Raw genomic sequence first — 23,146 nt, 5'->3', positions numbered from 1 at the left:
AAGGAAAGAAAAAAACTGGAGAAAAAGAAAGAAGATAAAAAATAAAATTAAACAAAAAATATTAATATTTAAATTTAAAAAATTATTTAACTTTTTATAAACTAAGGATGAGTTTTGATTAACTTTTGAAGTATTTAATTTCGAAAATATGTCATTTTGAAAAAAGCAATTGATGTGTTTGGCAACCGCTCAAAATAGCTTTTAAAAATCATTCAAAGTTCATTTTGAACCGTTTTTATGTTCAAATAGAAATAATTTTTTGGAAGTGATTTTTTCCTCTAGTTAATTCGAAGGGGTTCTAAGATTTGTTTGTAAAATATTCCATATAAAATATACTCATCACTTATTCTATTACAGAGTAAATTTGATATTTGTAATTTAGCTTATGATTTCAACTCCAATTATATTGGTTGTTTAACCTTCAAGATGGCATCAAGTTCAATCACAAATCTTTCCATGGGTAGAATAGGCAAGCAAATAGGCACCAATATTCCTTTCTCTCCTACTCTATTATTGAATGGTATGAAGAAGCTTATTAAATAAGGGACCATTCCAACTCCTCCAATTGCAGGTCCACCATAAATGGCCTTCCCCCATCCGAAGTTCATCTCTCCCAACCGAATTTTCTCAAATCTGACACAAGAAACGGCCCATTGCTGCAATGCAATGGGATCATCCTTCGATCACCATAAGATCTGCCACAGGCTTAATGTACTCCTCTGTCATTTCTGCATTAGCTTTCTTGACCAATTCTATAGCATAACCTAGGGGATTCTAGCAAAGTTTTCCATTTGTCGTAAGTGCTGCAGGAAACACAAACGCATTGCCATAATATCCAGATGGCAAAGAGTTGAACTTAAAGCGTAGATTCACGAGACAAAGAAAACACACTTCCTCGTTTTTGGCTATGCTGATTATTTTCATGAATGATTACTGGATGATCCGTCAAATTTAAGAGAGCCCTTTGCCATACTGGAAAAACAGATGGAGCGTGAGCCCCGTAAGCCATTTGGGCTATGGTTTTCATGAATGGGACAATACCATAGCCATCACTCATTGTATGATTAAAACGCATCGCAAAGATAAAACCACCACATTTCAGTCGGGTCACCTGTATATTAAATAATTATTGAAAGCAATCATAATTTAGTTGATTTAACAATAATGAATTATTATGGTCTAGAACTCTTATTTTTTGCTGTCACAAATATGGTTTATAGGGATTATCTAAAATGTCATTTATATTTAAAATTATGGGTCATTAGTGAATAGGATAAAAAAGGGGTAAGACTTGGGTGCATCCTAAGATGCACCTATCTTTATGCTTCCTTCTCCCATGGCTCATACCAAAAAATGATTAAAATATTTCAAAAACAAAAAAAATAATTTACCACATGTCAAATTATGATAGGACAATTTGGTAGTCACAAAGATAAATACTCCCCATGATGCACCTAAGTATTTTTCGATAAAAAAATTATAACATACGAAACTGTGTCATATTATGTTAGGATGATAATAGCCGGTGTAAATTAATGGCTTTAAAAATGGAATAATAAAATACATGCATATTTATCTTTATGTATCCACACTCTAAATTACTCAAAATAATAATAATAATAATATTTAAAGAAAACATTTGCCATGTAACAAAGTGTGTTTGGTGTTTTGACATCTGAGTGGCTAGACGAAAGATGGATGGATTGTTAGAAACCATAAATTGAAAAAATTGTCAAAAATAACACTTCTAAGTTTTTACCTTACAAAACTAGAACGTTTTTTGAAAGTTCTTCATTTCTCGGTCTATCTCGGGCGAGATCGGCACCAAGATATATTTAAAAATTTTGTTTCTAACTTATGGATTGTTTTGGGCCTTACTTGGCAAGAAAGATTACACATTTAAATTTGGGTAAAAAAAATTTTTGAAATGTTTTGTAATCATTCCAAATCTTTCCGAAATTAAAAAATCACAGTACCAAATATTACACAATTTGGAAGTAAGATTTGCAAATTTTATAAATATTGCCTGAGGAATTCAAGAAGAAATAAGAGTTGGTATAAGATTTAGAGAGATTGCATGACAAAATAACACTGAGATTTTATATACTGGCTTTCTCTCTAATATCTCGAGCATAATTAACAGCAAAATTTGATATATTTGAGCCTTCTCTATCGAATCTCGAATAATAATAACACCGAGTTTTTCTATATACATCCAAAATCTTACCTAATTTTCGCATAATTTGATATTTCCCACCATTTAAAAATGTTGAATCAATTTGCAAAACCTATTTTGATAATTGGAAAACTCATTTGGAATTCTGTAGATTGGTATAATTGTGAAAATATAAGTCATATAATGATTTGAAAAGTTAAGTAATAATTTGATATACTATTTAGTAAAGAAAATTTGGAAATATATAAGATTTGGAATTTGGAAAGATTACGTAAAAATTTAGTAAATCTCGTAGTGTATAAGGTGAGATGTACTAAGAAGACCCAAAATAATCGATAAGTTAGAAAATTTTGATTTTTTACTAAATTTCCATGGCCGATCTCGTCCGAGATTAATCGAGAAAAAACTATTCTGACGAGTTTGTAAAAGGTGTACTAGTTCGGTAAGAAATTTAAACTTGCTATTTCTGACGATCTTTTATAAATTGTTGTGTTTTGTTGTAAATCCAAAATGCTATTTTTTATAATAATAAATGATATTTTGGTATTTATGATACAAATTTTATAAATTTTATATCACTATCATGGACGTTATAATGAACTCTTCAACAAATAAATCTAAAATAGTTAGTCATAATGGATGTATAATTTTAATGGAACAAATAATTACAAAAGTTCAAATATTAAAATTTTTCAATCAGATAAATATTACTAATTCATTAGACGTTTCTATAACCACAATCGAAGGTAGGAAATGAATCCGTACCCAAAAACTTGTTATTATATAGTCGAAAATATGAGGATTCGAATCATAGATCTCATAGCCACTATCACTCATACACCATATAAGTTATGTTCGTTTTTGTCAAAATTGACTATTTTTTTTATTGTCTTTCCGTAAATTAAAATTCATTGGGTACATTTTTTCATCAATCAATTAGTTAGGATTAATTTATCGGAATTGAATAAATAATTAAGTTAATTCAATACTAATAAATTCTATATAATCTTCCTCGAAAATAATAATAATAAAATAATGTTTAACTAATCTGGTAGGTTGTAAATATCGATTTTACTAATATACTTAATTTTAATAGAATAAATAAAGAATTGTTTTTAAATATAGAAAAATAAATAAAAATTTTAAAAAATATAGCAAAATTTTATAAGTATTGATACTGATACACTGATAATTTCCCATAAATAAATATATGCAAAATAAATATGAATATCAACAAAAATAAGAGAGAAAAAGAAGACCTATGCTTTTGTAAGTGTAAGATACCTTTGCTCATGGTTGCCAAAAAAACAATGGGAATAACTCATTATCAGGTCAATCCTTCAAATCGTGAACCAAAATAAAGGATACATTTTTTAAAATTTGCACTTGAACATCTCAGGTAGGTCGACATATACCTCACACCCTCATCAAATTCTTTCAAACCCCACGACTAGAACCAGAGTGGTGTAGACTTACATCTGCACTTGCCTCAATGAACTAGATTCCTTCACCTATGCATTCTACAAACAGCTTCATACCAAACCCTTAACTCTGCCTGCGAAAGGATAGTAGAAAACCAATGCTTGCTTTATATTCATAGAGTTGTGGTGTGACTTACCCATGACTATTGGATGTTATGTTTGTGTTTTCGAGGGGTTTAAGACTGATGTGCAGTGGGTTTATGGACATTTGGGTGAAGTTTCTGTGAGTGTTACGGTCGTTCGGTCACTTAATGTGTAGTGTGGTTGCTTGAATTTTGGTTTCTTAACCTTGAATTCCACGTTTTTGTTTAGATTTCTGTCAATGTATCCCTTATTTTGGTTGAAGATTCGAAAGATTTGACATAGATATATATAATTTTGATGGTCTTCCAGCAAAAGTGTGTGCGTGTGCGTGTGCATCTGTGTGATGGGAGTGGTGCTGCAGATCAAAAAAAAGAAAGAAACCGGTGGCTGCAATTTTTTTCTAAAAATAGTGTGACGGCAGACATGAGCTTTTCGGCAGAAAGAAATTCTTCATTTGAAGATATTCTTTGTTTTATTCAGTTAGTGCAGTAATGAGAACAAAAATATAGAGGATAATTTTCTTGTGGTGTCTCTCTTTTTTCTTATTAATTCCATAATTCGTGTTGGCCTATGTAAGTGAGGTTTATAGCACGAGTTTTAAAATCGTTTATAATGTTCATCATAGTCGAACCAGTTGTAGAAGAGTCAACGTAGTCCCGAGTTTGGGACGAACCAGTATATTTTCAGTGTCGTTCTCTTTTTTTCCATCTCTTAATTATTTGCTATTTTATGATTTCTAATTTTTTTTAGATCTAACATGTGGAAGTGAATATGTTAGATATAACTTACTTTTTCCCTTTTATTTATATCTAAGTATAAATTTCTAACAAGTGGTATCAGACATTTTGGTTCAGTAGTTCTGGGATTATGAGAGCCAAGAAGTTTCGAGGGAATTATGAAATTTGATGGAAAAGATTTTGGTTCTTGGAAGATACAAGCTAAAGATTTCTTAACTTACCAGAAATTGCATAATGCATTGAAGGAAAGACTGAAAGGGTTTTTAGATGAAGATTGAGAGAACCTGAATGAAGAAGCAATATGCAATCATCTGGATTTATTTGTCAACAAAAGTTTCTAGTTTTGTAGTCGATGAGACTAATGCAGTGAAGTTGATGGTCAGTGATTTTTTTTAAAAGATTTTATCTTTCTTTATTATAAATTTGTCTTCCCAAAGAATGTGTTCTTTAAAATTTTCTACGAGGGAATATAGAAATATTTGAATGTTTGATTTTCATATTCTTGAGGTGAGGGTTGATAATTTTTGGGAGTTCAAGATTTGAACCAAAATATAAAATGAATTTAACTGAAATACTATCTTTTAGAAAAATCTTTTATTAAAAGGCTATCCTATGACATTAGAAAATGGTAATATTTTTCTCACATTCTCGAGATAATTTTTTTTCTTTTTTTTTAAAATTCTCATATGGCCTAATTGTAGAATTTTCTTACACTTATTTTTTGGGATCTTGTTTCCAAATAAGGGAGAAATGAGGGATAAAATAAGACAATATTTAAAATATTTTTTAAATAATATTTTCAATTAAAGAATTTAAAGTTGGCCATCGTTTTCTAAACGGGTGTTTTCAGGTGATAACACACCTTTCTCACATACAAATGCCTCGGAAATTCAACTTTATTTTTCACTGACCATTTGTATTGTTTTCTAATAAAATATTGTTAACTTTATTTCTTTGCTCAATATAATCACACCGTAAAAAGGATTCGTGGAGACTTTTTTTTTTCTTTTAAAATTATATTATTTTGGAGGACGTCGGTCGTCTCAGGTAGGTGACGACAAAGACAAGAACAGGATAAAGTGGAGTTGGTTTTAAATATGCCTAGGTGCCATCTAATCATTGATCATAATCCAAACTTGTTCGGGATTAGGAAAAACTCATATCGTAAATCTAAGAGGCTGAAGATAAACCTTAGATCAGTTCTCCTATAAATACATCAATATAGTTCTATATGAGGTAAATTAAACATCAAACTTCTTCTCTATTATAGAGTTATCATTCTAACATTGACAAAACCTGCTTCTGTTATGGTAACCTCGGATGCAAGATTGGACAAGTTTTGAGATTCGATATTTGTTAAATCTCCAATTTATTTACTTGGTAGTTAGTGCGACACTTGCATTAGGGTGCGAAGATTATTTATTTATAAACAAAACGATAAAGCTTAAAGGTATAAATTTGAATTTATAATAGAAATCGATAAAAGAAACATTGAAAGTTAATACAATATATATCACTACATTTTATTTATAATTTATTTGAAATCTCATTATTTTTTAACATTATTTTATATTTTATAAACTAAGACATGTTTGCAAAGTATTTAATACAGAACATAGTCGTCATTTGTTCTATTACAGTGCAGATTTGATATTTGTAATTAGTTTACGATTTTCGACTCCAATTGGTTGTTTAACCTTAAAGATGGCATCAAGTTTTCTCACAAATCTTTCCATGGCATGAGTAGGCAAGCACATAGGCACCAATATTCCTTCCTCTCCTTCTCTATTCTTGAATGGAATAAAGAAACTTATGAAATCAGGGACTATTCCAACTCCGCCCATTGCAGGTCCACCATAAATTGCCTTTCCCCATCCAAAGTCCACCTCTCCCAACCCAATTTTTCTCAAATCTGACACAAGAAACGACCCAATTGCTGTCCAATGGACTCGTTCTCTGATTGCCATAAGATCTGCTACAGACTTAATATATTCCTCTGTCATTTCTGCCTTAGCTTTCTTAACCAATTCTACAGCATAACTTAGGGGATTCTGGCAAAGTTTTCCAGCTGTGGTAAGTGCTGCAGGAGAGGCAAGCGCATTGCCATAATATCCAGATGGCAAAGAGTTGAACTTGAAGCGTAGATTCACAAGACAAAGAAAGCGCACTTCCTCGTTTGGGTTAAGTTGAAGGGATATGGTACGGAGGCGCCAAATGTAGGCTGAGAGGAGCTCGAAGGAGGAGCAATGGCGAAGGTGAATAGGTAAGGTTTTCAGAATGGTGGATATTTCAGTTGAGCCAAAGAAGAAGGATCGCTGAACAATGTCAGTGAACGAAATTTTGGTTCCATTGCTGTCTCCAACTTGATCATATTCATGGTGTAGGTATGTGATTACGGGAGGATCCCTCGAATTTAAGAGAGCCCTTTGCCATACTGGAAGAACAGATGGAGCGTGGGCCCCACGAGCCATTTCGGCTATGGCTGTCATGAATTGGGCAATACCATAGCCATCACACATTGTATGATTAAAACGCATCGCAAAAATAAAAATAAAACCACCGTATTTGAGTCGGGTTACCTGCACATTCCATAACTACTCAAATCAATCATAATTTGGTTAATTAGAAAAAAACTAATCGTATAGTTACGTTCAATTGTAATTTGACACGTAATACTTCATTTAGATCAGAACATGAATCCCTATATATATATATATATATTTTAAATAAAATAAGTGTATGGAATAAAGGAATGAAGCATACCTGGATGAGCAATAGTGGGGAATCAAGAATCCCATCAGAATTTGGAACATGATAAAGAAGTTGATCTATGCATGGAAATGGAGGTTGAAGAGAAGAAGAATCTTGAAACTGGTGTAGACTTACATCTGCATTTCCCTCAATGAACAAGATTCCTTTACCTGTGCACTCTACAACGAGCTTCCTACCAAACCCTTCTCTAATTCTGCCTGCAAAAGGATAGTAAAAAACCAATGTCTTTGAAACTGCCTCTCTTATCACCTTCACTGGGTCTCTCCCTTCCATGCTTGGATTATATTCATAGAATTGTATTATTGGTTGTTGAAATCGTAAGCTTTCTTGGTCATCAATATCAGAAAGTTGTTTATACTCATGGGGTGTTGGTTTTGCCGGAACAACGAATTCTGGTTCACATCTTTCTACTTTGAACACAAGACTTGTACTGCTCGACCACATTTCTCTATTACAAAATTTTGGTTCTTAAGTGTACAGATATAATGCACAGATATTGAAGGAAGAGTGCGTTATTTATATAAGAATGGAAATTAATTATCTTCCAACATATGGCATTGTTTCTTTTTTGCATTCTTTTTTTAAATTCTAGTCCATTTATGTCTCAAATTTGAGTGTGTATCTTCTAATTAGTTAAGAGACCTACAATTTCTTATATTTGATCGATATTTCCATATGTCTAGTTTCAACATTGAAATAAGAACTGAGAGTGAACATAAATAGGAAGCAACAAAATGTCATTATTATAACTACAATATAAATAAAATTATTTAAACTTATCTAAATGATGTAAAATGTTTATTAATTTAAACTTTCTCGGGTAAATTTTTCTCTAAACATTTATTGACGTCGATATTTTATCAGTATTTCTATAAATATTTTCACAAAATTCAGATCTCGACATTTTAAATCAATCACATTTAAAAAATTAATAATAAATTGCAATGACTAGCCCTCCACATCTATGGGTAATTATTAAAAACTTCTCTTCCTTTAAATATTTTATTATTGGGAAAATAATAGGAATTATTTTTCATTAACACTTTTTTGACTTTTAATAAATATTGTGTCCATTAACTCGAGCAATAAATTAATGGGAATGTTTGGTTAACGATTTGAATTTTGTTTTATGTTATCTGATTCATCAGTTCAACAAATATGTGTTTGACATACAATCGAGATTCTATATTTAATAACTATTTTTTAGATTTTATGATCCAAATAGTGCAAATTCGGAAATTAACATTTTATGTTTTCAATGCAATAAATTTTGAATTTTGAATTTTAAAATGTATAATTATATTAAATAAATATTAAAGCGTTTAAAAATATAGTTATGTCTTGGTTTTTAACTCAATTGTTTGTTTCTAATTAAAATATGAATTATTTGATGTATTATCAAACATATAATATTAAAAAAATAATAATTCTACAAATTTTTTTAACTTAAAAATGTTCATGAATTAATTAATGATGCTTTAAATAGTCAACTTAATATTTAGTTGAGAACTAAAACTAGTTTTATGCCTTATAAATATAATAACAAATACATTTAGAATAATTGTTTAAATTAAAATTCTGATCGGTGTCGAAAGGGCGTCGTAAACACCTTCTGACCCAAATTAAATTAGAATTTTGATTGGTGTCCAAGAACTCGCAGTTCGTAAATTTTGTGTTAAACATTCTATTTATCAATAAAATATTATTGAGTTGTTGATTTTGCATTCTATTATGAAAACCCAATAAACATATCAATGGCTAGAGTACGAATACTTTAACTTGGTGACATAAAAATGATCAAGTTAATAGTATATAGTCTAAATGGTCTATAAGTATATAGATGAAAAGGGGTATCTCATCCTGGTAACAATATTGGACGCGGCCCATTTTGTATATGTAATACAAATTATGTGATCCATAGATTATTCATATAGAGACATGTGAGTGGGGGTATCCTATGTAATAAGTTTGCCTACTAGACCACGAAATATTCACTTTTCTTTATAATGACCGTTTATAGTAAAAATTGACTATTTCATACTTAAGTAACCTAGGATAACTCGATCTTAATCTTGATCTATCTCTGAACTCCTGTTTAATCGGGATTATCCTTTGATCTTAATGGGTGAGAGTAGTCCAACATCACTGCTCAATAAGCCTTTCATTTTGGGGATAAGACCGGATGGTTAGCTGCGGGTATAGCCCTAGAAGATGACATCCACTTCTATCCATTTTAGGGTTAGTAAATAGGTTGTTCTCTTAAGTGTTGATCCTAGGTCTTAAACAATCGGGCCCCCCTTCTCATGATAAAGAAGGACATGATTCATGAGTAGTATTATGAATCAAATGGTTCATTAGAGGGTTAGTGGGAACTTAAGAAACAAGATGTATTTACAGGGGTGAAATGGTAATTTTGATCCACCTGTAATTACGATGACTTAAGAAGGATCAGCTTATTGATTATGGTTCGTTTTTGTTTAGCTTTCTTTAAATGTATCCCTTATTTTGGTTGAAGATTTGAAGGATTTGTTATGAAGGCAAAAGTACATTAAACTAAAATCGAACATATACATTAAAGATCTGAGTCCAACGAATTCACATTGTTTCCTTAAGACAAATTTACTCACCCTGGTGGCTGAGAGTGTAATTGCCTCACAGGATAGAATAGATCACCCTTCTTATGGATGTAGCACCCCGTCCACAAGATCAACGAACTAAATTTTGTTGATATACCGAACTTGCACAAATTTATAAAAAGGGAGGAAAGTTTATGAGAGAAAAAATGCTTATAAAAAAGTTAAGAAAAAAAATTGAAGAAATGACATATTTATAGACTAATTCGTGGTCATTCAAATAGTTATGTCATTTCTTCAATTTGGTAATTTATGAAAAGGAGGAAACCATTTATCAAAGAATACAACTTATGGAATTGAAAAGATTTAACCCTACATGAAAAGTTACATACCATTTATTCTAATCATCCCCCCATAAATGGTAAGTTGACAAACTAAGATAGAAGGTACATCCCAACGAAGAACAGATAAGTAGTAAATACTTTGAACTTTACCTAGTGAACATCAATTGAGTTTGCTTGGCTAATTAGTGGACTTGATACCTATTGGGTTTTATGTCCTAAAACTCGGTATTTGTAAAAGATAAAACTTATTTTAAAAATTCAATAAGTTGTTATTGAATATGTGAATTGCTTATTTCCTTTTAGGAATAAATCCAATAAACTAAAAGATCCATGACTATTATATAATTACTTGAACTTTATGTGAAGACATAAAATAGATCAAGTTCGAGTAAATAGTAAAAATGGTCTATATTATATGAATGAGGTTGGGTGTCTTATTCTGGTAATACTATCAGATGCAGCCCACTCTTTAGTTGTTACAAAGAGTTGAAGTGCTATAGACAATGTGATCCTAATTCGTACATATTATGACATGAGTAGTGGGAGTGTCTTGTGCAATAAGTTTGTACAAGATCGGACCACGAAATCAATCACTCTTACTTTATAACACTGTTTATATTTTAAGACTGACTATTTCAAAACAATGACCTAGGTAACTTGACTCTAATCTTGAGCTAACTATGAACTCCTGTTTATTCAGGATTATCCTTAGATTTGCATAGGTGAGGGTTGTCTTAACAGCATTGGCTCAATAAACCTCCATTTCAGGGTAAGACTAGGTAGATAGCTGAGACATATGGTATAAGATGAAATTCACTCCTACCCGCTTTTAGGGATAGTAGAGAGGTTGTTCCCTTAAGTGCTGACTATGGGTCTTGAACAAGGGGCCCCACCCTCTCATTGGCCCGAGAGGGACTCGGTTTGTTGATCGGATTATGAACTAATTGTTCCTTAGAGGATTAGTGGGACTTAAGGAACAAGAGGTAATCTTGGGGGTAAAACAGACATTTGATCCAACCGTTATTACGAACAACTTGTGAAGGGTTAACTTACTAATCATAGTTATATCGAGTGGACATAATATATCTACAGTGAGGGGAGTGCAACTATGGGCTTTAGTGGAGTGACCCATTAGTTAACAAATGGCGGTTAATTCCGTACAAAGAGTTTAGCCAATTAATCTCGGATCGTTGAAGCCCATGATTTGTAGGTTCATAAGGTCCCCTTACTAGCTCGTAAATGGATTAGCCTTAGAGTAGCATGATAAGTTAATTTGAAATGTTTTGGTTAGAATTAAGTGAATTAGTAATTATATGTGAATCCCATCTAGAGATAGATCTTAGGGCTATGGTCCCCAATATACCAAAACAATAAGCACTCAGTTTTTCTTGAATCCCATCTAGAGAGAGATCCCACTAAGAGTAGTTGAGGAAACCATAGCCATCCATCTTCATCTTGAAGCTATCATCAAATTTGCAATGGAATCCATTATGTTTTTCTTGACAATTTGGCATGAATAATCCTAAGGTTTATCTATTCACTATAGATATTAAGAATTTATGCTAAACAAATATTTCCACATGTTCAGGGTTTCAACATTGAAATAAGAACTGAGAGTGAAACATAAACAGGAAGCAACAAAATGTTATTATTATAAATATAATATAAACAAAATTATTTAAACATTTAAATTATGTAAAATGTTTATATATTAATTTGAATTTTCTTGTGTAAATTTTCTCTATAAATATTTATTGACATCGATATTTTATCAGTATTTCTATCAACATTTTTCACAAAGTTGAGATCTCCAAATTGTAGGGTGTATAAAAAATATGTGTTTGACAAATAATCTAGATTATGTATTTGATAATTGTTTTTTAGATTTTGTGATCCAAATAGTACAAACTCGGAACATTTTTATGTTTCCATTGCAACAAATTTTGAATTTTAAATTTTAAAATGCAGAGTTATATAAAGATTAAAGCGTTTAAAAATATAGTATATCTTGTTTTGAACTCAATTATTTATTTCTAATTAAAATATGTATTATGTAACAAATTAACAGACATATAATATAATTCTATAGATTTTTTAACTTAAAATTATTAATGAATTAATTAATGATGGTTTATAGTCAACTTAATATTTAAGTGAGAACTAAAACTAGTTTAAATTAGATTTTTGATATGTGACGAAAGGGCGTCGTAAACACCTTCCGACCCAAATCAAATAAAATTTTGTGCCTTACTCTCTAAAAATAGTAAAATGAAGTACGGACATTAGAAGAAATTCGGCATTTAATGTCGGTTTTAAACCGACATTAAAGGTAGTGTTATTAAAGGCCTTTAATGTCAGTTGCCTTTAATGTGGGTTTTAAACCGACATTAAAGGCCTTTAGTAACACAAATATTGCGGCCTTTAATATCGGTTGCAACCGACATTAAAGACCTTCAATGTCGGTTGCAACCGATATTGAAAGTCTCAATGTTGAAAGTTTTGCAACTAACATTAAAGGACTTTAGTGATTAAAGGTCTTTAATGTCGGTTGCAACCACATTAAAGCCTGTTTTTTTAAAATTCTTAACCGACATTGAAGTACGAATCTATCCGTTTTTCTAAATTCCATTGCCGAATCAATCGTTTTGGTCAAATAAGTTAAAAACGACATTATATGTCTCGTGTTGGGTCATGAAATGTCCATCATTGTTTTATATTAAATAGTATAAAAAAAATGGCATGGCGAGCCCATCAATATTTGTCTTCCACCTATGAATTTATCCACAAACATGAATCACAATACCAAAACCAGACTTTCATAGAATACTTACACCAAAGTCATCATTTCTCTCATTTACAAATATCAAGTAGTACTAATTCCATGAATAAACAAGAATCACAATACCAGAATCACAAAATCATGAATACATCTTCCAATGATAAACATATTATGTCTTCCACCTATGAATTTATCCACAAACAAGAATCACGATACTAGATCTAGACTTTCATAGAATACTTACACCAAGCCAACCAAAACTAGACTTTCATAGAATACTTACACCAAGCCATCATTTCTCACATTCACAAATATCTAGTACTAGTTCCATGAATAAATCAGAATCACAATACCATAAATACAACTTTCAATGATAAACAGATCATGTCTCCACCTATGAATTTATCGACAAACAAGAATCACAATACCAGAACCAGATTTTCATTGAATACTTACACCAAGCCAACCAGAACCAAACTTTCATAGAATACTTACACCAAGCCATCATTTCTCTCATTTACAAATATCTACTAGTTCCATGAATAAACCAGAATCACAATACCATAAATACAACTTTCAATGGTAAACAGATCATGTCTTCCACTTATGAATTTATCAACAAACAAGAATCACAATACCAGAACTAAACTTTCATAGAATACTTACACCAAGCCATCATTTCTCTCATTCATAAATATCTAGTACTAATTCCATGAATAAACAAGAATCACAATACCATAAATACAACTTCTAATAATAAACAGATCATGTCTTCCACCTATGAATTTATCCATAAACAACAATCACAATACCAAAACCAGACTTTCATAGAATACTTACATCAAAGCCATCATTTCTCTCATTCACAATTATCAAGTAGTACTAATTCCATGAATAAACAAGAATCACAAAACTAGAATACAGCTTCCAATAATAAACAGATCATTTATCCACAAATTTATTCTAAGATAGCATTTACATTCTATTGAGACAAAAAACAAGAATTACATCCTTACACAAATCGGTCAACAAAACATGTCTATTGGGTCCGAATTACGTCGATCTCTCCTTGCGTATATGCATCTTTTGTATTGAACTATAAAAAGGAAAAAAAAAAAAAAAAAAGATAAACTCAACATAAGTTTACGTCCATTTATTAAATTAAAGCTAGACTATATAAAAAATAAATAATTTACGTACGAGGCTAGTAATATGAGTAGTAGGATTATGCACTATTTTGTGTATATACTTTTGCACATAGTACCTGCATCCTACAAAATCTAATTGACGAAGGCACTGCATATAAAGTTGAAAATAATTGTTAAATTGTTATAAAGAAGTCAAATGAACATAAATTGCTAAAAAATGAATACAAATTTACCTTTACAGGTTTTCATTTTTGAGAAGACCGATAGTGTTGGAGATAGTGCTTGGCTTGCCATGTTTTTAATCTACTAAATAGTTTAAAAACATTAGTTAAACATAAATACTTCAATTAAGAGCTAAGAAAGTTCAATTACACTTACATATTTATAACTCCATGAAAATTCTCTTGAACCTTGCTTCGAATCCAAAACATAAACACAATTTTCTTGTAGATTGATTACAATCAATATACAATGATAACTATAAGAAGAAACAATTTTGAAATATTAGTACGTGTATAATGCAAATTAGCCACAACATAAACACAATTTACGTACCCTATGTTATATGGAATGAGGACTATTTGGTCTAAATTAGCTAATTCTAGTTGATTGGCTAAATTTCTGGATCAGATATCTTGAAACTTCATGTGTGGCGATATTCTTGCTTGATCAATTATAAAAAACCTCTTCGTAATATCACGACCACATTCATCCCAAAGATACCTAAACAAAGTAAAAGTTATTATTTATCAACATGATACAAAGTATACATGATGAATTTAGATGAGTAATACTTATGCAATGTATGTCAAAATACACATGTAGCCTATTTCAACCATATTGCAATATTGGAGCAGAACATCATGGCCTAAATAAATAAATTTGTCTCTTCCAAATATATGCTCGTCGAAAGAGATACGGATCATGTCTACATCGTTTATGTTATGCATGACATGTCCATTCAATAATTTGATAGTACCATTAGCGTTAGCATATTTGGATGACTGGCTGAAGCTCTTAATTGGTGAATGATCCTACAATAACTAAAGTTACAAAAATTCAAAGTAGGAAAAATAATAAATAACCAAACTCATAAACTGAAAAGGAAACATAATTTTTTTCTCATGACCCATAACTACAAGTTTGCAAGGCCATTTTACGAAGTTGCCCATTGCTCGCTTTAAGAACTCTATTTTATCCTTCACAGGAATTGGTATAGACAAATCTTCTCTAATGGTAATGTCAATCAGAACTTTAACAGTTAAGTATGATACATCATCATCAAATGTTGTGACTACTGCAACAATATTATCTACAATTTCTATAGCCAAGTGGCATGGTATCTCCTTAACAAATTTAAATATGTCATATGGTTAAGCACGTAAAATATGATTAAAATTTAAAAGTCATGATAAATAAATTACCTCCAAATCTTCTTTAGACATCTTCTCAGTATCTTCTTTAGATGCACTTAGTGCAACACTTCCAACAGATGATTTGGACTGATGAGATTGTTTGCTGTGAGTTCTTTCTCTTGACATTTTACCATGTCGAACAATTTTTTGACTAGAGCCTCCTTCAGTTTCTTGGCTCATAGAGGACTTTGGTTTTACTAATTTGAAATATTGACAATGGGAAACAAAATCACCCATTCCTCTAACATGTCCCCAATGTTCTTCCGTACCCAATGCTTCGGTGAGAACATCTTCACCTTCATGAACTTTAGCCAATTTATCCTGTAAAACATATTACAATTTTCACACAATATCTATATCATCTTAAACTTATATATGTCATCTTAAATTTTGCATAATATATACTTACAATTCGATTGGCACATTCTCGAATAACTTCATCAAAGTATTCATTATTCTTTCCTTTTTTTGCTTCTTTCCATAAAGTCGCCTGAAAGAAGGGTCACTCGATAGGTTCTACATGAACATACATATTTAATTGGCATAAACATATTAGAATAAAATATTTAATTTAAGTCGAATAACTCACTAATTCTTGGGCAAGATTCGCATAGCCCTTCCGAGAAATGTGGTGATTATATACACATTTCACATGTCTTTCTTTTTTAACACGATTGATTTTCTATACAACAAATCTAGTTGAAGTTACCTATCAAAACAATGATAATGTTGACATGTAATTTATTGTGTAATTTATTGTGAATGACTTACCTCCCATTCTTCAGTTAATCGTTCGTTGACGAACGATGTCCAATGATCTTGCTCTATATGAGAATATTGTTGTGGTGGAAATTGCAAGACCGAAGGTTCATTCTTAAATGGAAGTATGAACTTTTGAGTCAATGTTGTCTTGAAAGTCCGAAACTTCCTAGATGCAGACATTAGTATACAATGTTTGGACTTAGAGTCCACATTGAACGACATATGCACAATGAAAAAAGTAGTTAAATAATAAACTAATAAACTACTATGTACATGAATTAAAAGTTTAGAAAACATACCGCTACATAATAAAAAAGTTTGTCTTTTAAATGATTTGGAACTTTTTCCAAGAATCATACATTATAGGAATTTGTTGTCGAACACAAACTCCTATATAACTCTGCATCTTCTTTGCTCCAGATCCAACCGGTTGTCCATGTTCGTTATAATCGATGGTCAACCGTTGCCCAGATGTCCTTATTTGTGCTAACTTAGACATTATAGTTGGGCCACGTGGTATACTTATTCTACTATATTTTGTGGGATCATATTTCTATCATCATCACTGCTACTTGTTGAATTTTCCATGTCAATCTGCAAGAAAAAAAAAACATTACTCACACAAAAAAATATAGTCTTAATATTTAAATACAAATAACCATAGTAAATGACATACCATATTTAATACATTATTTATCAACCCATCGACCTTCATAGTCATGTCTAATGTATGTGGATATCGTATCATCAATCTCAGTAAATGTATCAACATTGGGCATTCTTTACATATCTCCATAACCACATTCTTGTAGCATATCTCCTATTTCATCTTCATAAAAATCAACCTCAATTGTTTGTTGTGGAGATGTTAAAACAATTGACCAACCCGAATTTGCGGGGTCTTTTACATAGAATACTTGTTTTGCTTGAAAGGCTAAAATAAATGGGTCTGATTTATGTCCAATACGATTGAGGTCCACAATAGTAAACCCAAACTCATCTATTTTGACTCCAGTTCTATTCTCAACCCAATTACATTTGAATAAAATAAATGATAATCCATGATAGTCAAGCTCCATATTTCTTGTATTACACCATAAAAGGTCATATCTGACATGATGAACGTTTTATCCTTAGCATTAGAGACTTGTATTGTGGTAACCATTATATTAACTCCACTATTTTGAACCTTCCTAACATCATCGCGATTCTTTGTGTGATATAGTAACCATTGACCACATAACCAGAATATTTTGCCACAGTTTGACAAGGTCTATTAGTTATCCATGTCAAAGAAGGCGATATGGAATTTTTGGGTACTTCGAGAGCTAGTGCAACCTACGATATATTTCATAATATTTTAGTAGTTAACATTTAATTATACATCAAATAGTAGGTCTCTAGAGATTACCCGTGTGGACAACCACCGACTGAATGTACGATTATGCTCTTCTTGAACCCACTTTCTACTTTTACTTTTACTAGAATTGAGCTTAGACAAAATATCCATATGTTGCCGATTATAAATGACAAAGTTTGTAGATTATTGAATAATCAAGTAACCTAAAACAAGAATAAGATGAAGATCTACATACTCGACGTAAGGAAGCACATCATTTATATTTTGAAGGACATAAAGATGAACTTGATCCAACTCATCCTTACTCGATCTGATAAAAGAAGCAGATGACAATGCTCTATCAATATTTGAATTCGCTTTCTTTGTTTATGAGTTTAGCCCAATAGAATTAACACCAGATACGAATTCAGAACAAAACTCTATAGTCTCTTCAACAATATAATTTTCTCCAACACATCCTTCTGGTCGATTTCTATTTCGTACATAAGTTTTCAACACTTTCATGTGTCGTTTAAAAGGATACATCCACCTCAAATAAACTGGTCCACAAAACTCAATTTCTTTTACGAGATGCACTACAAAGTGTACCATTATTGTGAAGAATGATGGAGGAAAATACTTCTCTAAGAGGCATAGAGTGACAACAATATCCTCTTGCATACCCTTTAACTGAGATGAATTGATCGCCTTGCAACATATAGCATTAAAGAAGAAGCATAGGTGAGTAATTACAAGTCTTATATGTTTGGGTAAAATATCACGAATGGCTACCAGTAATAATTATTGCATAAGAACGTGATGGTTATGCGACTTAAGTCCGTAAAGTTTCAAATCTATGAGCGACACTAAACTTTGAATGTTCGATTAATAGCCTTCAGGTACTTTAATTTCTGATAGTACCTTACAAAGCTCAATTTCTCAGCTCGTGTTAATGTATAACATGCGGGAGGTAAAAAGACTTTTTTCTCTCCTACTTAAGGGGCTAACTCTGATATAATGTTCAATTCCACCAAATCTAATCGAGTCTTTATTCCATCTTTTTTTTTACCAGGAATATCAAGCAATGTGCCAATAAAATTTGCACATACATTCTTTTCAATGTGCATCACGTCTAAACAATGTCGCACGTCAAGATACTTCCAATATTCTAAATCGAAAAGAATAGATTTTTTCTTCCAATAAGTTGAAGTCTTATCTCCACTGTTCTTTTCTTTGATACTTTTCTTATCAAATGAATATTAATACTTACTTGTCTATGCAAGAATTTCTTCCCCACTCAATGGTTCTGGACCAAATTCTAATTCTTGTGTGCCATTAAAAGCTTTCTTTTGTTTCCTATATGGATGATGGCAGGGTAGAAACTTGCGATGCCCGAGATATGCCATCCTCTTCCCTTTTGGTAAATAAATGGATGAAGTATTCTCTCCACAAATTGGACATGCATGATATCCTTTAACTGTACAACCACACAAGTTACCATACGTAGAAAAATCATTAATGGTCCATAATAAAATGGCTTTAAGCATGAAACCTTGTTCTTCATATGCATCGTAACATTCTACCCCATCTTTCCAAAGTTTTTCAAGTCATCTACTAACGGAGCTAAATAAACATCTATGTCATTTCCTGGTTGTTTAGGACCAAATATTAGTGCAGTCAACATAAAAAATTTTCGCTTCATGCACAACCATGGAGGTAGATTATACGTCACTAACATCAATGGCCAACAACTATATCTACTACTCAGATCTCCATGTGGATTTACCCCATCTGTTGAAATAGCAAGACGAAGATTTCTAGGTTCTGACCCAAACTCTGGCCACAAATTGTCTATTTTTTTCCACGATAGGACATCTTTGGGATGTTTTAATAAATCATCTGTTTTTTTTTTTTAGCATGCCACGTCAATAAACTTGCTGTCTCTTTACTTCGAAACATTCTTTCAAATCTTGGAATTGGGGGGAAATACCACATGACTTTTGCTGGGATATTCTTAGCCTTTTCGTTTAAGAAGCTTCCATCTTGATGTACCATAAATGGGGCATACATTTGTATTAGAGAGTTCTTTTTTAAACAAGCAACAATCATTTCTAAATGCATGAATCTTCTCATACTTCATTCCAAGAATACCCATCTTTTTTGCTTCATAAGTAGAAGTTGGAATTTCATTAAGACTAGGTAATATGTCATGAATTAATTCCAACAACTCAGTAAAACTCTTATCCTCCATCCAAATTTAGCTTTTAAATTATATAACTTTACCGATGTAGATATTTTGGAAAAAGTTTTACAATTTGGGTACAATGGTTTCTTCGCATCATCTAATAATTCTTCAAAATTATTGGATTTTCTACTAAAATAGTTATTGTATGCAGCCTCAAACATTCCAATTGTGTCATCAACATCAACATCATCCTCATCACCTTCGTCTCTTTCACTAGTAGACACATTTTCATTGTTCCTCTTAATCGGTAATGATTCACCATGAAAAATCCATATCTGATAACTTTGATCTATACCATTAAAAAATAAGTGTTCTCTTATTTTGTTCACATCTAGAGTCTTTGCATTAACACACTATAAACGTGGACAATTATGACTTTCGGTATATTTGAATGTTGTAGACCATTTTTAATAAACATCTCGACCCCTAAACCATACTCAACTGATATTCTATTCATTTTCATCCATGACTTATCCATGATTGTAAAATATGCAACTTCAACAAATTTAGAACAACTAGACTTTTAAGATAAGCATCTTATAAATATTACCTTGTCCATGTTATTAATGTTGTTATGAAATCTTTTTTGTGTTGGGTGCACCTTCTCCACTTATCAACCTTCTTAAAACACGTCCAATGCAATCTTCCTATCTTCTTTCCAAATCCCCAAAAATCAAAATTTAGCCTTACAGGTCAAACTTGAACCTAACAAATGAAAAACTTCACTCAAAATCAAGTATTGAATCCAAACAAATATCACAATAAACCGTGTCCTTACAGTTAGACTCTTTTTATAAATACTTCCAGATGAATACAAAACAACGATAACTAGCATGAGAAGCAACATGATGTAATCCCCAAACATCACAATGTGTTAGTTCAAAAACATAAGCAACAACATGTTTATTTGATGCAAAAGACAAATGCTTTTGGTCTAGCCAGTGGGCATACATCATAAGTAGTTGGCAAATATGAAACATTGTCCAAAACATACCATCCATGAGATAAGCTAGCCTTGCCAATTATGGTCAAAGACGACTTGTCCTAAAGAACACAATTGTTACCATCAAGTTTAATAGTAATAGTAATAGTTGTGTTAATGCACTAATGAAGCTGAAATTGAAAGCAAAAGTGGGAATATACAAAACATCAGTCAAGACAATATGTGTAATGAGATAAACATCCCCAACAAAATCCACGTGACATGAGAATCATTAGGCAAAGAAACAGAAACCCCAACAAAATCCAACAAAATCCACCTGAGATTGAAACCACTGGACGGACGGTGAAATTTACGGTGACATGAAAACCATGAGTTTAGCCCAACAAAATCATTTACTGTGGTGGTTAAACCATGAGTTTAGCCCAACAAAATCAACAAAATCATGAAAACCATGAGTTAAACCATGAGTTTAGCACAACAAATTTTACAATTTGTCTAACCAATTCATAGACACCTCATTTTTTACTGTGGTGGTTTTCATTTGTTCCTAGGCTACACTACAAATACAGAGACGAAATGTAACAAATGATATGTCAGCATACTATTTATACAGTTAATAGTCCTTCTAATAGGTACTGTGTTGATTGCAAATGGGATAGGTTTAATTGGTTCCTTCGAAGTTGTGCATAAGGTGTTGAAAAGAAACATATTATCTGTTTGTGAGTGTGACGATAGAACTGATAAATGGACTCCATAGTTTTTGTTAAAACAATCAGTGGAGTGAGTTGGAAGGGAACTACAGTTTTTTTCCCCTTCTCTTTCTTCCTTATATTATTTGTACTTAATCCAACGTGAAATCTATGAGTACAAAGGGTGTGTGTGTGTTTTTTTTTTCTATACTTCATAATTATAAACAAAGGGTACAAATGTTCAGTACAACTTGCATAATTATAAACAAACAATCAACTTGCTAACCCAAAGATCGAAGATTGAAATAGGGTAATAAAATGTATCTTGAAGATCGAAGATTGAAATATGGAGTGGGAACAAAGAAAATTTCACCTTTGAACGGATCTAACCCAGAGATCGATGATTGAAATAGATCTCCGGACAACCAACGTTAGCTCACCTGAAATCGGATAACGCCAAGCTCACCTGAAATCGGACACACACCCCATGCGACCAGCTTCGGACAACCAACGATAGCCCACCTAAAATTGGACAATGCCAAGCTCACTTGAAACCTAAAGGCAACAATGAAGACAACCCCACCTAAAGGCAGACGGCCGACCAGCAGCTATTGAGAGAGGAGAGAGTTTGTTTGGATAGGTGAGACCAGCCGATCTAGGGTTTAAATTTTAGTTTTGGTAAAGTGAGAGAGCTGAGAGAAATGAAATTGTTGCGTGTGAGAGGGAAATGGAAATTTTAATAAAAGAAAAGAAAAATAATGGGAGGTCTTCAATGTCGGTTTTAAACCGACATTGTAGGCCATCTTCAATGTCGGTTTTAAACCGACATTGAAAATCCATTTTTTTCAACCGATATAATACATCCAATAATACTATTTTCAACCGATATTGAAACCCGAATTTCTTCTAGTGGGAGTCCAGCCACATAGAACCATGAAGATTTGTTAATCGAAAAGATAATAGTATAGAAACCGGGGGGTTGTTGTTTGGAATCGTGGCAATGGAAAATAAATTTGCATGAAAGTAAAATTAGAATAAAAGAGAGAAATTTGTAAACATTCAATAGTGAAAGGATCTACCTCGAGTTTTGATATTATGTTTCCCAATTAACTTAATCGATCATTGAACTCTAAATCAAATCTCATGCTTAAGCTAGACAAATTGATCAAGATCCTAAGCAATTGTCCTAATTTCCTAATAAGCCCAATTAAATTAGATGAATTCATATTAACCTAAGTTCTCTAATCGCATTAGCTTTAGGGATTAAGCTAGATGAACAAATTAATGTCAATAGTCTAATTAATTCATTTAATACGGTTTATGTCATGGTTGAATAAAGCAATACCCATTGATGGTTGAATCACAATGAGTAAGTTAATCTAACCCTTTACTTCTAATTGATTTATTACCTTAATCAAGGATAAATCTAAAGCATGGAAAAATAACATTCAAACATTGGTTGTCAATCAATAACAAGAAACCACTCATAACAGTACAATCAAATTAAAACTTATAAACAATAGAATATGAACAATGTTGGATGAAGAACAAGTCTCACAACTAAATTAAAAATGGGAAAACAATCAAAATCCAAGCTTGAAGAGTTACCTTTTTCCTCTAATCATCCTCATAATGCAAGAAATTAAGATTTGAGATGAT

General features: G+C 31.8%; 1 protein-coding gene and 1 pseudogene across 1 annotated transcript; both read right to left on the bottom strand.

The window, feature by feature from the left end:
• Positions 1 to 401: 401 nt before the first annotated feature.
• On the bottom strand, positions 402 to 3,798 carry LOC120089053 (annotated as a pseudogene).
• Positions 3,799 to 6,033: 2,235 nt separating this feature from the next.
• On the bottom strand, positions 6,034 to 7,694 carry LOC120089279 (benzyl alcohol O-benzoyltransferase-like). Its single transcript, XM_039046701.1, has 2 exons — positions 7,242 to 7,694; positions 6,034 to 7,057 (listed from the first exon to the last, which is right to left on the bottom strand). Exons 1-2 carry the CDS (start codon positions 7,692 to 7,694, stop codon positions 6,113 to 6,115), a joined length of 1,398 nt encoding a protein of 465 aa, XP_038902629.1. The 3' UTR covers positions 6,034 to 6,112.
• Between the last annotated feature and the right edge of the window lie 15,452 nt (positions 7,695 to 23,146).

The sequence above is a fragment of the Benincasa hispida genome, chromosome 10 (genome assembly GCF_009727055.1).
Source record: "Benincasa hispida cultivar B227 chromosome 10, ASM972705v1, whole genome shotgun sequence".
NCBI lineage: Eukaryota > Viridiplantae > Streptophyta > Magnoliopsida > Cucurbitales > Cucurbitaceae > Benincasa > Benincasa hispida.
Note: the sequence above shows the minus strand (reverse complement) of the source record. Positions and strands in the feature narration are given on the sequence as shown.